General features: G+C 43.8%; 2 protein-coding genes across 3 annotated transcripts in view; one reads left to right on the top strand and one right to left on the bottom strand.

Annotated features, from left to right (window-relative positions):
* Positions 1-331: 331 nt before the first annotated feature.
* Positions 332-9,120, bottom strand: NUP43 (nucleoporin 43). Its single transcript, XM_083829988.1, has 8 exons — positions 8,907-9,120; positions 8,651-8,761; positions 8,349-8,426; positions 7,266-7,443; positions 5,399-5,534; positions 4,380-4,531; positions 2,662-2,784; positions 332-1,420 (listed from the first exon to the last, which is right to left on the bottom strand). The coding sequence occupies exons 1-8, from the start codon at positions 9,024-9,026 to the stop codon at positions 1,206-1,208; spliced, it is 1,113 nt and encodes a 370-aa protein (XP_083686114.1). The 5' UTR covers positions 9,027-9,120; the 3' UTR covers positions 332-1,205.
* Positions 9,121-13,046: 3,926 nt separating this feature from the next.
* Positions 13,047-20,107, top strand: part of PCMT1 (protein-L-isoaspartate (D-aspartate) O-methyltransferase) — a 34,883-nt gene continuing 27,822 nt past the window's right edge. For both annotated transcript variants that reach the window (XM_083829992.1, XM_083829993.1), the window contains exon 1: positions 13,047-13,320. In XM_083829992.1, coding sequence (XP_083686118.1) covers positions 13,062-13,320 — 259 coding nt within the window. In that variant the 5' untranslated portion in view covers positions 13,047-13,061. The remainder of the gene's footprint in view (positions 13,321-20,107) is intronic.

The raw sequence follows: 20,107 nt of genomic DNA, 5'->3' as shown, positions 1-20,107 counted from the left end.
CCTTTCATGAAAGGACAGCCCTGTAACCACCACACAAGCCCTGCTCTTCAGCCAGATACGTAAGAAATCCACCTCAGTTTATCCTCATGGCAGCAGATCAAGAACGCTTTTCTCACCAGCTTTAAAATAAAATGCATTCTAAAGCTCATTGTGCTGGAAAATGGTTTTTAAAACCCTATAACTTTCTCTGCTGCTGCCCAAAATCCTGACATCTCCCTCCATCCCTCTGATTTCACCCCCACACAGTCCAAATAAGCTCTAGTTATTTACCTTCGCGCACAGAGAACTACAAGCACACCTATTCAAACTAATTTAATAAATCAGACCACTATTCTTGTGCAAAATATTTATTAAAAAGAGAAAGGGTTCTCTGCAACAAAAGGTAAGCACAACTTTAATCATAAGACCAACCTTTCAAGGACTGCAACAGACTAGATGTGAAATTTTGATTGACAAAGACTGTCTCGAATTTAGGAAGTCTCAATCTCATACTTGAAAACAGCCAACATGTCTCTCATTTATGACCACTTAACTATAAAAACGGTCTTCTGCCGAGAGAGTAACTGGTACGTTATCATGGTCAACATTTAACATGGGACATCTGTGATGAAGCTGTAAATAATCCAAAACAATACCACTAAAACGTTAAAATTCTTATAGGACCTTTCACATTTCACATCTTTAACAGTTTACCTCTCCAATTCTCATGTGCTTGGATAAAAAGTTATCTTCCCAAAATATATACCAAAATCTCATATTAAAAACCCCAATCTCTTTCATGTGACATAAAAAGAATGTCAAAGAACCCCATAGTTTGGCCTTGAATTAATACTTGGAAAAAAGTATTTACATTAAAAAAAAAAAGGTTATCTTTTCTTCGCCTTGTGCGTATTACAGAAATAACCTTACAACATATATCTCGCCCTACCAACTACCTGTCTGCTTATCAAAATCAAATAGGCATTAGGGAAGAAATGAGAGCAAGCATACATGTAAACTTGCCTAGTTACCCGTGCTGGAGCACCAGTAACAAGTGAGAGCTTTCAGAATCTGGGGTAACTCACATTCCTGCTCCAATACCAGGACCGAGCTGCAGGCCTCTCCCCCAGGTGCTGATAACAGACTGAGCACAGTTATCCTAAATGAAACCAACACTGCCCAGTAGTTCAAGGTCATCAGCACTTCAAAGGAATACTGGAGTAGTCTCATGCAAAAAGTTGTCTGTTCACGTAAATAGCCTCTGCGTCGGTACCATACACCAGACACGGTCCCAAAACATCTAAACTATTCACAGACAAAGTCTGATTTGGAATTAAGTTGGTAATTTCCATGCGGTCTTTGGTAGGATCGTTGTTTAGCCAGGCACATACAACAGACTGGTTAATGGTACTGTGGGAAAGGTAGGTAGTACTTCTTCCTCCTAAAAGAAAGGGAAGAAAAGAGAGAAAATGGGGAAAAAAGTTTTCATTTAGTATTGTCAGAATTTAGAGAAACATAGCAAGTGTGGGACAGGCATAATTAGAATGCCACTTTAAACTGACAAGTCAGTTTTTAGATTAGTTAACAGAAGATGTCTGTGGTAAACTGAGGAAAAATAGCTTAAAAAATTAAGTTCTTGAAGCTATTACAGAAGCCTGCTACCAGCTCTGTCCTCAGTCAAGACTAATAGGTCAGTACAGCTAAGACCTCATCTTGCTGAACAAACTCTTTAAGTATCTACAAGCTTTTCTAGCCAGAGACTAAAGCAAGGAAAGATTTAAGAAAAAAAAAAGTCTGCTTACACATTGTCTTGCTACATCAGCTTTGCTTTAACAACACTTTTTCCCTACTGTACCTTCTTCCTACTAATTCTGCAGCAAACAGTATAGCTGGATTTGACTTGGAATTTTTTCCACATAAAATTTTAAAATCAAACTGAAGTGTTGCAGTTTTGGCATTCAGCATAAAATTAACACACGGTTTATGAGGGGTTTATATTTAATATAGCCCCAAAACATGTAGATTACAACTTGGTCATTAGTTATCCTATTATTTCCCTATACAGAACTGGATTTTGAATGGCAACTTTGAAATCAAAGGCAGCAGATCACATCTGAAAGTTTCCCCTCTGTTTACAATCTGAAATTGCAAACAATTAAGTAGTCTTTATGACTATCATGTGAAATGTTTATATTAAACCATTATCATATTTTTAATTAAAATTCTGCACGTTACAAAGGGATCCAGTTTCATTAATTGACAGTCTTCCTATTATGACCACAAAAAATTGCATAAGGAATAAATTTATAATTATTACTTATGTTATTACAAAATTGTGTCCATCTCCCTCAGAGACTCAGGTAGTACGGTCATTTAGGCTGCCTTCGTGTCTCTTCTGTACACAGATGATTTTTAATTGAACTCTATCTCTGAAATACCAGATTTCACACACCAGATAAAGTACAGAAAGGACAGATCAAAACACAAAAAACCCACAGACAACTGTTTGCCTTGTAAGTAGGTTTCCTGAAGTACCTATCAGTGCTTTCTTTCTAAAGAAATACATCAGCTTTAAATGTTCTGTGTTATGACTGTATTCATAATTTGATCATGTGAACACATGGGCTTTAATTATGTTGCCAACTGACAAATTCAATGCAAATCAACTTTAATCATCCTTACCATGATGAAGAAAAGATGGTTTTTCAGATACGTCTGTGGAAGTATCCCAATGCCAAAGAGATCCATCTTCAGAACATGTAAATAAGTGATCTGGGTTGGAGGGATGGAAGTGAACTTCCCACACTGTAAGTATCAAAACAAACAAACAAAGAAGAAAGCATACGTAAAGTGTGTAAAACATGCTCCTGAAGATTTCTAGATTGCAATGATGTTAAAAGCAGTTTGGTTCTTCCATTCCATAAATCCAAATAGCGAGTATAAAACTCTAAGAGCTCGCTTCTGTCTTAAAATAATTGTAGTGTTATTTATGACAATAGGAAGATAATTTTGCAACCATAAGCCAGGATGGCTTCTTTCAGTGTGGACAGCATTATGGATAACAAAGCCACCGCCACCTCCAGGTATTTCAGATATAAGTATTTCACGTATCTATCCAGACTGCAAGTACAGTATGTGCCTCAGTGGCAGTGTGGTTAGTGTTGGCAGTGTGGTCTTGGTGTTGCCAAAGAAGTGGAGGGTACATAATCTGTAACTACAACTCATGCACAAATCAAAAGGAGTGTACATAGCAGTAAAATAACGCTGCTACCACTGATGTATATAGCTTGGCCATACGCAGAATGGAATCACCCAAGACAGCGCCTCCTACTGTTTCTCTTGGGAGACGGGTGGGGAGAAAGACCGACCAGCTTCGGAGAAAGAAAAAGAGCTTCCATGAAACAGAAGAGTACTACTGCTTTCTGAGAAGTTAACATCTTTTCTCTTTACTTTTTGGACTAGCGAAGGTTAGATTGCGCTTCACTAGACCTTCAGGGCCTGAAGAGGAACAAAAATCGAGCGCATAGCTCAGTGCGATCTGATTAGTATATGGACGTGCACTTACAGGAACTAAGGTCCCCACCAAAACCTTCCATTCTTAAGTGGGGTCAGGTGGGGAGAAAGGCCCCAAGCCCCACCCTTAGTTCTCTACTGCAGTATTCCCTCCCCTGAGAGAGGATGGGGGGGGAGAAAAGACTATTTTGTTGCATTTTCAATACTGAGAATGTTCTTAGAGGTTACAATCTTATCTGAATTCAGGTATTCCGAATACTTTCTCATGCCATCTTCCCTACTATTAAGTTAAAATTTGCACACAACATGCATTCCTTCCCAGCACACGTGTTATTATTTTGTGTCTAAATACCACAACTGGGAAAAAATATTTGTGGATAAAACTTATCTCAAATGTTTTTTTTTTTTACTACTTAAACATAATTGTGGCATTGAGTCAAGAAACGTTCGGCTCAAAATGAATTGGTATCTTAGTCACATAAATGAACAGAAAAGTTAGCTCTGTACTATCATGTCCTCCTCCTTCACATTTTCAAGACTGTTAGATACTGCATTCCCACTTTACTACAGCTGCATACCACGGCATCGGTTTCTATGAGCAGAAACTATTAATATATACTTTATGGAAACAGACTTTCTGATTATGTATCTCTAATGACTAATAAAGAACTTATTATGAGTTCTAGTTTTAATATAAATAGAGTTGCCTTTTAGATGAGAACAGTCTCACATACAGAAAGGGAACAACCTGAACTGGATAAAGACACATTAAATAGCGCACGTGATTGTTTTCTATCGCAGCTACAATGCATCCAAGTTTTTATCCAGGATTTAGAGAAGCTTTTCCAAACACACTTTCTTCTCCCTGCTCCAATCCAGATACTTACTTTCTGCTTCATGAGCACTTAGGAGGGACACTGGCATAGTACCCTGCCTGATGTCCCATATACTCAGCATCCCATCCTGGCCCCCTGTGGCCACAATGTGCTGCTGATTGGGGTGCCTGTCCACACAGTGCAGTGGAACTCTTTCACCTGTCCTGCAAAGGAGAAGGAAAAAAAATATATATGAATTCTTCATTCAATTTACATTTTCTCCTCCTCAGCAGTGCTGACCAACACGGTAACTGTATCGACTGCAGCTTCAGTTCCTGCAGCAGCAGCTAGTCAGGAGAGGCTGAAGCCACATGACACCTACTGGAATTCACAGGCACAGCAGTAACACGCAGCTACGACTGGACAAGCAGCAGGTTCTGTGCCCTGCAGTATGCTGGCACCTGCAGCGTATCTGACAGCTTTACGAGAGAAAGCCTTGTGTACTTTAAGTATACCTACAAAAAGAGGGTTACTCTGAAATTCACGTTCTAATTACAGTTATAACATATAGTAATAGTTAAAAAGGAAGACTGAGCACTAACAAAAGCAGGTTCCTAACCCACAGTCTATTAACAGCAATGGGAATTATTCCACAGACAAAAAACAGGATTTGAATCTAGCTCTGTTTTCACACAGTACCTTATAAGGCACAATGTTATCACACAAAAACATTTCAAATGCCAAGAACTTTATACTAGGCCTGTGGGGAAAAAAGCTATTTTTAATCAGGGAAAGAGAAAGGAGGTGCTTTGCTTTTTTCTTAAAGAACAAATGTAGAGACGCAATAGTCCTTCAAGAGTTAAATCACAAAACAGACCATCTAATTACAATGCTCAGCCTCAAGAGTAATTCAGCCATCAAGCAGAGTCTGCTTTTGGTATTTAAGATTCCAACGCGGTTAAAAACCTTTGGGAAAAAAAAAAGTCATTTATCATCCCATTGTCAAGAACGGTGTGGTATCAGGAAAGACTTCAATCAGATATAAAGTAGCATATGCTTCTCAGTAAATATGTCAAAAATTAAGATCTTACAAAGAAAATATTTGAGATGGCTCATTTCTTTGCTGTCTGAAGTCCCATATTTTCAACTGTCCAATTGAATTTACTGTCAAGATCTCGGTTGTGCGAAGGAAAGTCACTGCATGGAGCGTACTGCTGTCTGCGTTGTCTGCAAGAGAGATCAGGAAAGCATTGAACTAGAAATTCAGGTAAGCCTACCGAATGCTCATCTCTATTTAACTGCAACAAAACAACTCTTCTAAAAGCAGACCACCTCTTCAGGGGCAGAGACAGTCCAGTGTCACGTAAAATTTTAAGTGTTGCAAGGATACCTGGTGAAAAAGGAGCCCTTGCTTCCTGTAACACACATTACTGAAACAAATCTGTTTTAATTGGCTCTAGATCTAGCGCTACAAAGCAAACATTTTTACTTAGTGCTATCAAGTGAGCACCAAGAAAACTAATGACTTACATCCATCTGAGCAATTGCCAGGAGAAAAAAATCAGTATTTTTTTGGTGATCGTCTCTTTCCTGTGAGTCAGGAAAACATTCTACTCTATTAAACTTGTATCAGGACACTCTCTGCCATAAATAAAAATATGTTTATAAATATAAGTTTACTTATAAATTATAACGTAAAAAAAAAAATAATCCTTTTAAAGTAATTATTTTTCCCCTTCAAAGTGGAAGGAGTTATTGTGTTTTGTGGGTTAGTGCTAAAACTCTGCCTTGTGCCCCACTACATTTCTTCCTATACTTGAAAAAAAAGATTTCCTACAGGAGTACTCGGGGAGCTTCAGTAAAGGACCGTATGCAATTAATAGGATTTACCTTGTGTGCGCGTGCATACAGCCATGCACACACAGGTACCCCTCTCTAGAAATCCTAGAGCGCTTCATTCCTTAATTGGCTTACCACTGTGTAAATTCCTTCATCTGCTCAATCTAAGGCAAGATTTCACTTTAGAGGAAACACGGGTGATGCGTCAAACTGAGGTTTCAGGGAGAAAGTTACATTATCAAGCACTGTGCGAGCGTGCTTTAAATCATTTTTGCTTTGTCTGATTTCTAACAGTCGCTACGTACTATTTCCATGAGACTAGCACGACAGAAGAATTGAGATTCAGTTTTGACACCCTACAAAAAACATCTGTTACTCTATCACATCATCTCTTACTCCAAGAAATATCAACCTTTTTCACTAAGTGGGAGATGATCACTGTAAGCCATGTTATCTGATAAAAGAACAGGGTACAAATTGTGGTTTCTGGCTCTTGGGGTTCCTTTAGACACACAGAAGTAAATGTTCTTGTACAGGAAGGTTAATCTTACTACAAATAATGATTTGAAACGACCACAGTCGTTTACTCAGTTATGTAATGTAAGAGTTATGTATGCATTTTATATACTCAGTTATGTAACTCAGTTATGAATGATTTGGTTCTTGAAATTTAACCATATTTCATGCACTCTATTAGAGTATTTAGCAATTCTGATGAAACAGGAGCCTACAGGGAATGAATGTTAAGCTTAAAATGTCTCCATCAGTTTAATCATTGACTCACAAATATCTGAAATCTGAATGAATATAGAAATATATCTGAAATACACTTCAAATATATGAAGTCTAGGGGAATACAGGAATTATCTGGAGGAAGTACATTCACCTTGTCATATTTAAATTCTCAACTGCCTTCCTTTCTATTGTTATCATTTGATGAACTACATGGGTTTTGGATTTGTGACTAGAACAGTGCTGAAAACACACCAGTGTTTTGGCTAAAAATATTTTGCAGTTGGACTAGATATCTTTGAAGATCCCTTCCAACTAAACTATTCTATTATATACACCAACCAAGCTGTTCCAAGCCAAAACAACCTGAGTATTTACTTGGCATACCTATAGTCCTTACTGCATCCTTTTGGTCAGCTCTGAAGAGGTTTATTCTACCATCTTCTCCAACAGTGACAATTTCTGGGTTGTTGCAGATGACTCCCGTACACGCTGCTCCACCACAAGACGTGTCTTGATCCACATGGTAATGGGCTTTTTCCCACCTCTGGTTGACCGATAAAGTCTAAATAACAAACAGACACAAAATTCTGCTGATAAGTAACGATCCTGATAGAGCAAAGCTTTCAGAATACTCACACATACTCACAAAATCAGAAAGAAGCTCCAGGAAAGCCATTCCACCTCATAGGAATGAGAATCTTCTACGTAATTAAGAATCAGAGATCTGAACTTCCCTCAACTCTTGAGCGCATAACTTGTCAGAGACTGTTTTCTCTGAACCACCTTTTTAACAAGAGCTAGAAATCAGAACTAACAGAATCTATTTATGAATGTGGAATGTCTCTCACTAGACTTATCCGTCCAATCTCTCCCTAGGCCAAGGAAAAAGTGCTGAGGCCATTACAAAATATAAGGTCAGATTTACATCCTGATTCCAAGGAATTTAGTTTATTTTAGGTACTGTGTCAAACTACTAACAAATATTAGTCTTTGTTGTGTCACTGCAAATAAATAATTTATTCTCAGTGACTTGTAATCAAAGCAAAAGACTGATTCTGTGACTACATTTTAGACATTATCTTTATTGAGTCAAATAGTTTAAAAATTATGCAAGAACTCAAATTCATTAATTCCCACTGCCTGAAATTATTCATTCTCAAATATAACCATAGCTAACAATCTAGTCTCTTCAAGTATGCTTTCAGTGAACAGATTATGTGGCTGCAGATACGTTAGCATATAACCCAGTCTGTCTGGCACTGGAACCTAATTGATGTGGTATGTGTGCTAAATGTTCTTCTTTCCTTGTACGTATAAGACTAAAGCTTTTTATCTGACAGCCTTCAAAAAAAATCATTTTTGTTGCCAGACGTTTCTTGCTGTGGCATATTTGAGAAATCTTACAGCAAGATCAAAGTGACCTGTATTATGCAGAACGGCAGCACTGAGCCAGTGCGAGTTACCCACCTGGTTATTCTGATGATGACGGAATACAGTTACGCTTCCTGTTGAAGAGGCAACAACAATTCTCTCTTGATCCAAAAACTGAAGAGAGATAAGAACATCTGATGAGTTTATGTCAATAAAAGGATGATCGCTTTGATTTCAGAGTATCTTAACTTATTGGTAAAAAAAAAAAACAAAGACTGATACTGCTCAGCTTTGCCCTTCTTCATAAGGATAAGTTGGGGTTTGGGGTTTTTTGGGGGAATCTTGGTGTTACGATAATTACCATTTAAGTGCCAAGAGGGAACAAACAGCCGAGTTACCTGCATGTCCATCACGTCCCCATCGTGCCCGATGTCGCACAGCAGCTGAGGCTCTCCTAGATATTCCCCGCTGCCGAGCTCCCCCACGGCCCACACGGACAGCCGGTTATCCTGCACGGAGACCACACCGGCTCACTCTCCCGAAAGCCGCCGAGCCACGAGCCCGCCCCGCTCACAGGGGCAGCCCCGAGGCGCCCCCCGCGTCCGGGGTACACCGCCGGGGGGTGGGGGACACCGGGGGCCCGGGGCCGCTCACCTCGTTGTCCCAGGAGCCGGTGGCGAAGACGTCGGGCGGCTGCAGCGCGGCGGCGGGCAGGGGCCGCCATCGGGCCTTGCTGATCTTCTGCGCCACGAAGCGGGCGCTCACCTCCTCCATGGCCGCCCCGCCGCGCGCCCGCTCCCGCCGCCGGCCGCGCCGCCCCCCATTGGCTGCCGGGGGACGGCGAGCGCGGAGGGACACGGGGGAGGAGCGGGAGGGCGGAGCGGGGGCCGCCATGGGGGGGGCGGGCACTGAGGTGGAGCCCGCCGCCGTGGTCCCAAAATGGCCGCCGCGGCGTTGTGCCGTAGTGGGAGGGTGTGGTCCTGTGATGGGTTGAGGGCTGCCCTGTGAACCTTTGCGTATCTCATGTCCTCTGCGTTTGATCATTGTCTGTACTGTATTAGTACACGTTTTCGCTGTAATAGAACATTTAAATAAATAAAATGAATCGTAGAATCATTAAGGTTGGAAAACACCTCCAAGATCATCTGGTCCAACCATCCCCCTACCAGCACTATCACCCACTAAACCCTGTCCCTAAGCACCACGTCCAACCTTTCCTTGAACACCCCCAGGGACGGTGACTCCACCACCTCCCTGGGCAACCCGTCCCAATGCCTGACCGCTCTTTCTGAGAAGAAATGTCTCCTCATTTCCAACCTGAACCTCCCCTGGCGCAACTTGAGGCCATTCCCTCTAGTCCTATCACTAGATACCTGCGAGAAGGGGCCAACCCCCAGCTCCCCACACCTTCCTTTTGGGTAGCTGTAGAGAGGGATAAGGTCTCCCCTGAGCCTCCTCTTCTCCAGACCAAACAACCCCAGTTCCCTCAGCCGCTCCTCACAGGACTTGTGTGCCAGGCCCTTCACCAGCTTCATAGCCCTTCTCTGGACATGTTCCAGGGCCTCGATGTCCTTCTTGTAGTGAGGGGCCCAAAGCTGAACACAGTACAAAGCTGAACACAAGACCACAAGAAAAAAATGTCTCATCGAGTGTTTCTGAGGTTGCCAACAAGGACTTTAAGACCGGACAAAGCTGGCTCTGGGCATCAGGTCCAGACACACTAGTGGAGACAGAAAGGGGGTTGTATGGGTTGTCCTCAGCTGTGGCTAAAGTTAGGGGTGTGAGCGAGGGTGATGACAGCCAAAGGTGTGCCTCCCTCTGCCAGAGGTGCTGGAGCCTGGGAAGTCAGGCACCCCCTGGCCAGCGGGCATGCAAGGGGCAGGGGGAAGCCAATGCTGACTTCTACTTGCCAATAGTCTGCTTTCCTCCAATTATCATGCAGCAATATTTTAAGAGAGTTATTTGGAGACGCTGTCTTTACTGCTGGTCATAGCTGCTGGAGCTGTGCCCAGCTCAGTCTCCTGAACAAGCGCAGTTGACGACGCAGGGCACTGCAGAGCAGATGTAAGAGCAGAGTGCCAGGGCCCTGAGCACATCCCCAGCCCTTGCTTGCCCTGACCAGGGGATACAAAGTGCAAAATAACTCTAGATATAAACTTTGGAAATGGAAATACAAAATGAAGGCACATGCCGAGGCTGGCTTGAGACTACAGGAAGAGACATGAGATGAAGGAGAGTGATTAAGTTAAAAACAGAACAGAGGCAGGGAGAGGAGCAAGTGTAGGTGTAGGAGCCAATTAGTGTGTGGTGTGGGACATAGCTGCGGAAATGTTCAGCAGGAACATTTCATAAGGAAACTTCTGCTTCTGGTATGTATATGCAGAAGCAGATGGGATCAGACAGTGATGACCAACTTTTTATATGCTTTTTAAATTCGAAGGATTTCAAAATTCTAACGGGTTCATGAGGTGGGAGGGAAGGGATGAAACAGAAATAGTAGCACAGAGGGGTTTATATATAAATATATAAGGGACTGAGATGTGGGTGAATGTGCGGAAAAGGAGAGAGATCCAAGATGGGCTGTGTGCTTAAAATTAGTGGGATCTCCATTTCAGAGCATTCACATGATGGACTCCTCTGGCTGCTGGCATTCCCCTGCCTCTTCCCTGGCAGGGCCGTCCACACAGCAGCTCCCAGGAGGAGCTGGGGAGGTGGCTGCCCCTCTGGAAGACCGAGGAGCCTGGGACTGACTGTGGGCATCTGGGGCCCAAGGTTCTTGTGCTGGCTTGGACAAGCGAGGGGGAAGAGGATGAAGGAATGCTGAGTGGCAGAGCAGATGGAGATGTTTCACAGGAGTGCTGATGACCAGAAAACACACTTTTGTTAAAAAAAAAAAAAAAAAAAAGGCTTGTCTTTTATTCTAGCATAGAATCTCTGTGTTTTTTTACAGGCTTATCTTGATGGGCATGCACTTAAGAAGTTTAAAAAACAGATTCATGGCCTGGAGTTAGAGAGCAGAAAGAGCCAATGACCCTCATGTTTACTGCACAAATGGGTGCATCTTGCTGCCATTGGTGCATTTTAGTTTCTCAGGGATGTTTGAGGCAAATTGGCTTGTCTTAAAATTCCTGGAAACCTGCAGAGCCTAACTCGGTTTCCTTCGCACATGCCTGGTAACCACCCAAGACACCCCAGATATCACTTTGTTCTGCTGCTCTCTGAAGAGTCATGCCAAGAACATCGCCAGCAAGTGGCCAGTAGGTACCTTCAGCCTGAAAGCTTCTGGGCAGGTCTGTGTGCTCCTAGGAGATAAAGGTGGTCTCTTTCTCTGTGCTCTCTGACGAGCTTAAGCCTAAAACGAGCTGGTCCTGGTAGGAACAGTCAGACTGTGTGTAAATGGTTTCTCTTGTATTTCTAGTCTCCTGAGGGGGTAAATATCCCTGGAATGCTTTTAAGCATGGGCCAGCTAATTGCTTGCCAACAGCCTCTCTGTGTGAGAGCAATGCAGTTTGCTTATGTCCCACAACAGAAAATGTCTTTTGCATTTAAAACAATGAAGTATTTTTGTGTGTATTTTTATAATGTCTGTTTGTTCTCTGTACTTGCTGCCCTTTGGGAATTCTTCTAACTCCAAGGCTTCTTTCCTTCTCTTGTGGCCCACTGGGTATAACAACGAGACCCTTTATATTCTGGGACAGACTGTAGGGCAGCTCCCAGATCATGCCTGGGAGAAGACAGATGCTGAATACAGAATGAAGCAGCAAATCCCACTCCAGGATTGAAAGAACCAGATGGGAAGGGTCTGGAGACCTGGTATTCACACTGGGCAACTGCCAGCTTTGCTCTGTATGGAGTGCTAGCCAGAAAAGCAAATTCCCACATTCTCATTACCTGAATTAACAATTGTGGGATGGACAGTGTGTGTGGTGCAGAGATGGCACAGTCTCGTCCCTCCCAGGATGGGTTCTCACACAGAAGACAACGTTATCTGCGTCTCGCACGGTGTATGACAGGCTGTGTGCGTCCTTCTACTGGGAATGCTTTTAAAGAACAGCGATGTTTGAATTTATGTCTGTGGATGACGCTGTATTTTCTCTATACCACACACTACCGACAGGGCCTATCTGTTCACAGTTACTCGCCGCTCTTCTCGCGTTCCAAAGGCAGATAACGGGGAAGCAGGGCGCCTGGCCTCAGGCAGATGACCCAGCCGTGGCGGCGCACCCGTTTAGGGGAGGCAGCGCTGCCCAGCCGCAGCCCCGGCGGCACCGCACCCGCTGGCAGGGACCGGAGCGGCGGGAAGGCAAAATCCTGTCACGGGCGGGGTGCTCGGGGCCAGCCTGCGGCAGGGCCATTTGCACTCCCTAAAGAGCCATAATATCACGTACAAGCAACCGGTGTGGAATTAATTTATTAAGCTCTGAGCTCGGGGCGTCGCGACCCCGCCGTCTTTTCGGGGGGTTTAACGTGCGCGGCTCTGCCCCGTCAGCAGACGCCCTCAGGGACCGCGCCGCCCGCCCTCCCCACCCGACCAATGGCAGCCGCCAACACGTAGGCCTGTCCCTCCCGCTCTCCCCGCGACCAATAGGCGCTCCCCGCGCACAGCGCGGCGCCGCTCCGCGTCCCCGATTGGCTGCGCCGCACGGGCGGCGGGGCGCGCGGGCCGCCGCCGGTAGCGATCGGGGGCCGCGTCCCGGAGCACGTCCTCCCCCCCCCCCCCCCCCCCGCTCCCCGTACGCCCCCGAAGCACCCCCGGCGGCGCATGCGCGGTTCCCCCCCCGCGCGCGCAGCGGCGGCGGCGTGCGGAGCATGGCGGGCGCGCGGGGCGGCGGGCGCGTGGCCCCTCCCCCCGGCGGGCGCGCGGCGGCGGCGGCGGGAGGGGGCGGAGGAGGGGGAGGCGAGGAGGCGGCGCCTGTGTCGGCGCTGGAGGTTGTGTCCTTCCTGGGCAAGCTGCTGTGCGCAGTCGCGGCGCTGAAGGCGGCCCTCTACCTGCTCCGCAGGGTGTGCCTCGCCATGGCCTGGAAGTCGGGCGGCGCCAGCCACGCCGAGCTCATCCACAACCTCCGCAGTGAGTCGGCGGGCGGCCGTTAACGGCTGTTAACGGCTGGTGGCGGCGGGGGGGGGGGGGCGGGAGGAGGTGGAGGAGGAGGAGGTTGTCCGTGCCCCAGCCGCTGCCCAGCCCCGGGGAGGCCGCCGGGGGAGCGGAGCCGGCCCCGGGGGGCGTGAGGGGGCCCCTTGTCCGTGCTCGCGGTCTGCCCCTCTCCTCACGCCCCGAAGTCCCTGTCATGAAAGGGTGCCGGCTTCACCTGGCTGCCCGCCTCGGCGCTGGTGGGGAGACAAAGGGGGACCTGCCTCGCTGTCCTCTCCGGGCTGCCTCCGGTCCTCAGGGCTCTTCCAGCATTTTCTTTCGCCGCCGCTGAGAACTCTTCCACACGGCAACGTAAAGCTGGAGCGACTTTCGCTTTCATAGTAAAGAGCGTCTGCTTAAAAATAAATAGTGGATTCCCTGCTTTGTGCCCCAGCTCCAAGGGCTGGAAACGCTGCTGTGGTGAAATTCTGGCAGGGGTGCCCTCGCGCAGCAGGGGAGGGCTTCCCCGTGTGAAAAGGGGTGGCAGGCTCCAAAATGCATCCCGAAGGCGCTGTTGCCAGGATTGTTTACAGCTCCGAGAACCTGAAGGCTAAACTGATTTGGTTGCTGAGAAAACAATGACAGTGTTTTTCAACACATGGAAGCTGTTTAGGGCTTTGCAAATAATAATTAAAAAAAAAAAAAGTTAAGACCCACTATAGTCAGAACACAACAGCGATTCCTAAAGGAATAGGAAAGTAAGCTGGAATTCTCACATTATGATCTCAAAACGTTAATTGAATGTAATTACGTGGAAAATCGTATTCTGTAACTTTTCCCCCTTCTTGTTTTGCATACGTATCCCAAAATATTTTGAGCGATGTCAAATTGGATTGGGAGTAAAACATTGCAGAGGCACAAATGCTTTTGATCTTGCAGCAAGGTTGTGTTGCTGACTGCTGTTTTGTTGACTTGAGCGGGACTGCAATGACGGGGTAGGGCTTTGCCAGGGCAGAGCAGTTGCAGGGTGAAGACCAGAAATTTTAAATAGGAGTTCTCCAGGTAAGGTGATAACTTGTTGCTGAAGCTGGAAAGAGTTTAGTAGAAAGTGCTGTTTCATGGGGCATATAATTCTGTTAGATGTGTTTTTCAACAAACTTAAAAAATCATTGGCTACGGAAAGGCTGAAATGTTCTGGAGGATTCCATTTGAATAGTAGATGCCTCAACGTGTTTAACTTTTTCTTCTAAAAGCAGCTAAGCAGCATAGCATCTCTAGCATCTTTATACTAGAAATAACGCAAGTCAGAAGGGGTTAGTTTGATGTTCTCCGAGCGTGAGGTATCTTGTGTGTGTGTAACTTAGTAACTGAGTATGTAATTTGCATAAATTAAAATAAAGGCAATATCTGCCATTGTAGTGGCATAGCGTGTTTTCTTCTGCAGCAAAGGCTGGTCGAGTTGTGCTTGCTCCTGCTTTTATGCCCCGTTTTCTCTTCAGTGGGCTTATAGAAATGCTCGTGAGGGAGACTATGTTGTGAGACTGGGGCACTTTCTTATCAGTCCCCTTGGCAAAAAGCAGAGGTGTAAGCCCCTCGGTATTCATAAGCTGCTGCGCTGTTAGGTTTGGAGAGGCAGAGAACTTGACCGTGGGTGTAAGTGGGCTGGGGAGAATGGGAACTTCTTAAACTGGTTCTGCTCCTGTACAAAGGCATCAATGGAAGACTCCCGGAGGCTACACATTCTTCTCCTTTAAAGCAGCCGTATAGACTATGCTTTATTACAGGGGGCTATTGACAGCTCCTCGTGTGTCTATTTTGTGGCAACAGAGCTCTAGTTTCATGAAGTTATATTAACATACCCTCCTTTCACTGTTGCCTTAATTATAGCATTGGCTTGTTCTCTGATGGTGACAAGGGTTGTGTGAGAGCAGTGCTAAGTGCCCGTGTATATTGCATGCAAATTCAGGCAACCGTTCTTTACAAGCCTTCTCTTTGTTTTCATGCCTTAAAAGGGGTAAGCTAATGAAGAAGGCCCTGGAACTCTGCATGTTTTTCAGTGCATACTTGGAGACAAGTGACTGAAGAATCTTGTGTGGCTTTTGGGTTTGTTTGTTTGATTTTTAGCTCTTTATTGTGTCTTCTTGCACTATTAATTTGAGGCATCGTGGTGAACAATTTGTGCAACATACAAAATGAGCTCGCTTAAAACGCGCTCTTCACAACCAGAGTGCTGTCCCTGTGTATGCTGTTTCCTCAAGGTGTTCAGCTACTTTGTTTTCAAGTGGTTTGCAAACTACTTCTCATGGGGAAAAAAAAATAATTCCTGACGTTTTGATGCTTCAAGCATGAGAGTTATTGTTAAAAATGTTTTTCATCTTTATGGGATAATTATTTAAGCCTTTGCTTTTTCCCAACTGGAAATAGCTGACTACATCTTCAAAATTGATCAGACTTTACTCCTAAAAAGATTGAAACAAAAATCATTTAAGAAGCAGCACTTCTAGGAAGCTATCTAGATGAAGATTGCTGGAGAGTTACAGATCGTACTAAATCCAGAAATAGTTGGCTGTGTTTAAATACATAGCTGTGACTGGAGTTCCTTTCTGTTGTGAACCTGGCATATGTGGATGCTGAGAAAATAGGAAAAGACTCAGTAACAGGTGACTTACTTGCTATTACATGGCTTGGCTGAGGATCTTTGGATCCTAAATCTGTATCTCTCCCCCACCCCCTTTATCTTCAGATAGCCACTGTTTTCTCCTGTCACTGTTGGGTCATTTTAATCTCCTTCTGTTTCTCATATTTGGGCTCTTGCCAAGTCCTGTTGCTCTACACAGCACCGTCATAGAAATCAGCTTGTCTTTTCCACCTGCAGAACCAAAAATTTGGTTCCTGTCCAACTCGCAGTCCATCAGAGTTAATTAGGTTCCTTCATCACACCTTTCCTTCTCTCCTCCGATGAACACGGTGTGCTGCAATATGACAATCTGTTTTCTTGCTTCTCTGATCGTGTTGTGCCACTGGTGTTACAACCAGTTAAATGTACTTTTGAATCCCTATTTTCAGGTTTGAAAGTGAAGGTGAATTAACTTGAATGTGACCGAAGTGCTGTGTGATGTTGTTAATCGTCTCTGTGCTTGTTCCCTGCTACGCTCTGTTCTCTTCCTCATCTAATAGCCTTGGATCACAAAAGTTAGCAACTGTAATTTACGAGCTACTGCAGATTCCATAGAGTTTGATGGCTGGCTTCAGGCACAGATTCCTAATTTTGCAGCGTGAATGATGTTTCAAAGCAGCATTTATTCAAATATTGTTGGGCTTTGAAACTTCTATTCTTAGACATGTGAAAGATATTTCTGAGTGTTTTCTTATACGTTAAATAATTAAGTCATATCTTTCAAAGCAAGCTTTATCATGGTAAAGGCTTATCAACAGAGAATCCACGCCTTTGCTGCAGAATTTTGTTTTCTGCCTGCTCAGAACAAGCCTCCTTTGCAGAGCGGGGTGAACTGCCATGAACACGAAGGTGTTGCATGTGGCCTTGCCAAGCCTAAGCCCGGTTCTGCAAGAACTGACCATGGTTCTTCTTAAGGTTTTACTTTCCTGCTGTGTCATTCCTCTTGGTTCAGCCAAAGCTCTTCCACAACAGACTAATTTTGGTCGTGGAAGAGTAAAGTAACTTGGGTGAACATGGAGAAGAGAAATAGCAATTGAAGACAAAACCATTAAAAAGCACTTACCCCAGATTTAACACCTACACTGTACGGGCAATTATGTTGCCTGTTGTATGCATTCAGTGAACAGGCTTCCTTGCAACATGCGTGCAGTGTTGAGGCTTGAGTGACTAAGCATTGTAACTCATGGCAGGATAGTGAAACAGTTGGAAATTATTTTGTATTAAAATTCAGTGCATCCATTGATACGCTACTTCAAAGATGCAAAAAAAATCTTCAAATTGGGTAATGTTTCAGGTGTGAAATCTGTGGCTCTAAGAGGGAGGCCTTCAAGTAAAAAGCAAATCAAAACAAAAACAGAAAATAAGAAATGGTAACAGAAAGGGAAAATAACTGACAAAACATTGTTTTATTTGTGTGAACTAGGACTGTGTCCCTAACTGGTTCTGTGTTGGCATGCCTTTTTTTTTTTTCCCTAAACGTCAGATGAAGTGTTGATATAACGTTATAAACATGCCTCATTCTTTTCCACAACAACCCCAAAATTCAGTGCAACAAAGTCTGAATCCTCAGTCATACAAGGAAAAAAAGAAGTATGTTTCTGGCTACTTTTTTATATTATAACATTTTAGAATCAGTCATTTTAATTTAAAAATATGTAGTTCTTTTGCTTGATAGAATGTATATTTTTGCCTCCGGTTGGGTTTAATGGCACAATACTGTTTTTCTGGTAGTCTGAAGCTGCCAAATAACCCATAGTAGAATGGAAATCAGTCTTGCAAATCTGTCCTTTACAGGTGATTACTGTTGCTTGTAGGCATGTTAGAAGTAGGAATCTGGTATGTTTTAATTTCAATATAACTCCAAGCTTTTCTTTCAATGCTACTGTTTATTTCACCTCCAGGTAGTATACAGAGCTCACCAAGAGCTTTAGTAACCTTGCGAAGAAACTGTATAACATTGCTATTCTTCTCACTGATTGTTTCTGTGAATAAAACACCTCAAAGTCATGTTTGTTACAATAACACTTCAGGTGAAATTTTTTCTTGAGGTTCATCTTATGCTTTTGATTTGAATGACCAAATTTTGTCAAAAGCAGAGGAAACTTTTTCAGAGACTGAGACCAGTGTTGTTTTTTAATGACATCTTTCCTGCACTGGTTGGCTTATGTTTAGAGACTTCAGAGCCTGAATACTACAATGTTGGACTTGGGCACAAAATAGGTTTAAATGCTTGCACTGTCAAATACTAGAAGAGAGGAGTGTACAAATGGGACTGCAGAAGTTCTCCCTCGTTTCTGCTAGTATGACAGCTCTGTGTCATTTAGTATCTTAGTACTTTATAGTTTGTAAATGTTATATTGATATATGTGGTTTTGTATTTAGCGTGGGACATTTATGCGACATGTCTTTCTCATGGTTTTTAGGCGCTTCAGCTTGGTGGTCCTCCTTTTTAACGGAGTGGCCGTGGAGCAACAGGCTGCAGTCAGAACTGCATTTTGCTGTTCCTTCACAAGAAATTTATGACAGATTTCATTGCTGGGAAGCTAGTTGGTTCAGCATAGGGAATCATGCTTGGATGCCCTGAGAGTTCAGGTCGTGTTTTGCTGATGGTTTTTTACTTTTTTTGATCTTCCCTCAGCTATTGCATAGCACTAGTGCCAGATTTAATGAAACCGCCTTCAAAGTAACCAACAGCCGATGTGGTCTGGCTGCTGGTTTTGACAGCATTGCCTTTTCTGAAAACAGGCAGGCAAATCTGTTGCATGGAATCTGCTCCAGAAGGTGTGAGATGTGCAGCATCTCTGCTCTTTAAAGACCTGCTAAAGCTCCTGAAGCAGTCTTGCCTCCAGCCTTACTGTGAGGAGAGCTCCTTATCTGCTTGTCCTACCCAGCTACGTTTATCTTAACTGCTGCAACAGTTTTTTACATATTTTTTTTTACTACTGATGGCTGTTGCTGCTTTGTGTTGAACTTAGTTTTGACAACCCGTGTGACTTGTAAGTGGAGAGCAGTCCTCTTAAATGCAGAGAGATCAAGATGTGCCTAGAAGTCAAGTCTCCCCCATCTGCACCCAGTCTGTTACAGTTTATTGGAAAATGCAGTTCTGTTCTTGCAGGCTGAACCCAAACTTAACGGCACTTCATTCTTTCATGTGCTCTCAAAAGCTTCTTCACTCGGATAGATGACAATATAGATTGACGTAGCATTTCAATAAACACGATGGCATTACAGATGGTGTTTGTGGTAGAGGTATACACTGTAGATGTGTAAGCCAAGAACTAGCCTGCCTTCCTCCACCCCATCCACACAGGAGAAACATTTTAATACCTACTTTGCAACATTTTCCTCAAGTATGAGGGGAAGATACAGCTGTAGTTAAATGTGCCTTAGTCAGTCATTTGCAGACTTTCAGATCCCTGGATAGAGACCTGTTGTCTGTGATAACAAAATGGGTGGGTTGGTTTCAAAGATAATCATTATTAAATAGAAAACAAATATTCGCATAAAATAGAGAAATTTTTGAGGGTAAGTTTGTATAGTTTTAACTAGATATTGAAGATCTATACTAGCATGTTGTAGCTGTTGGTTCCCATGTGGTTTTACCTCTGTTCTGCTTAGCTTTATTTACTTAATTACTTCCTTTTTGGGATTTTCTTGAGATTCCATCTTTGAGTTTAATTTCTGGACTCCAAGGTTAGCTGTGATGGTCCCTTACTTTCTTTCCTCAGCCTTTCCGTCATCGTTCTGTTTCTGAACTACAGTCTCATCCGATCCCGTCCCATTAGCCCTATGCAGCGTTCTGTTTGAATATTGTGTTATTTCTGAGCCTTGTCCTGGTGATAACAGACCAGCAGCTGAACATTTGAGGCAGTTTCTCTGTAAGGTGTAAGCAAAGCACAAGAGACTTGTATGTATGAGTGGTTTAAAAAATGCTCTTTTGCAAACACCTACTTTGTTTCTTTAGCACAAAGATCTTTGCATGTTTTGGGACCAGTGTCCTTTATTGGAGCTCAGGGTGCTGATCCATCACTTCTTGTTCAAAGTGCTTTCTTTGTGTTCATGGTTTACGATGAAAGCTTATTATGCTTGATACTTAAATAAAACTCTGTT

This window comes from Anser anser, assembly GCF_964211835.1.
Source record: "Anser anser genome assembly, chromosome: 3".
Lineage (NCBI taxonomy): Eukaryota > Metazoa > Chordata > Aves > Anseriformes > Anatidae > Anser > Anser anser.
The sequence above is the reverse complement of the archived record's forward strand: the minus strand, read 5'-3'. Positions and strand labels throughout refer to the sequence as shown.

Coding starts and splice junctions, on each gene's coding strand:
- NUP43 (XM_083829988.1), bottom strand. CDS start 9,026: ATGGAGGAGGTGAGCGCCCGCTTCGTGGCGCAGAAGATCAGCAAGGCC. Junction 8,427..8,650: donor GGGACGTGATGGACATGCAG/GTAACTCGGCTG, acceptor ATCTCTCTTCAG/TTTTTGGATCAAGAGAGAAT. Junction 7,444..8,348: donor GTCATCATCAGAATAACCAG/GTGGGTAACTCG, acceptor TTTGTTATTTAG/ACTTTATCGGTCAACCAGAG.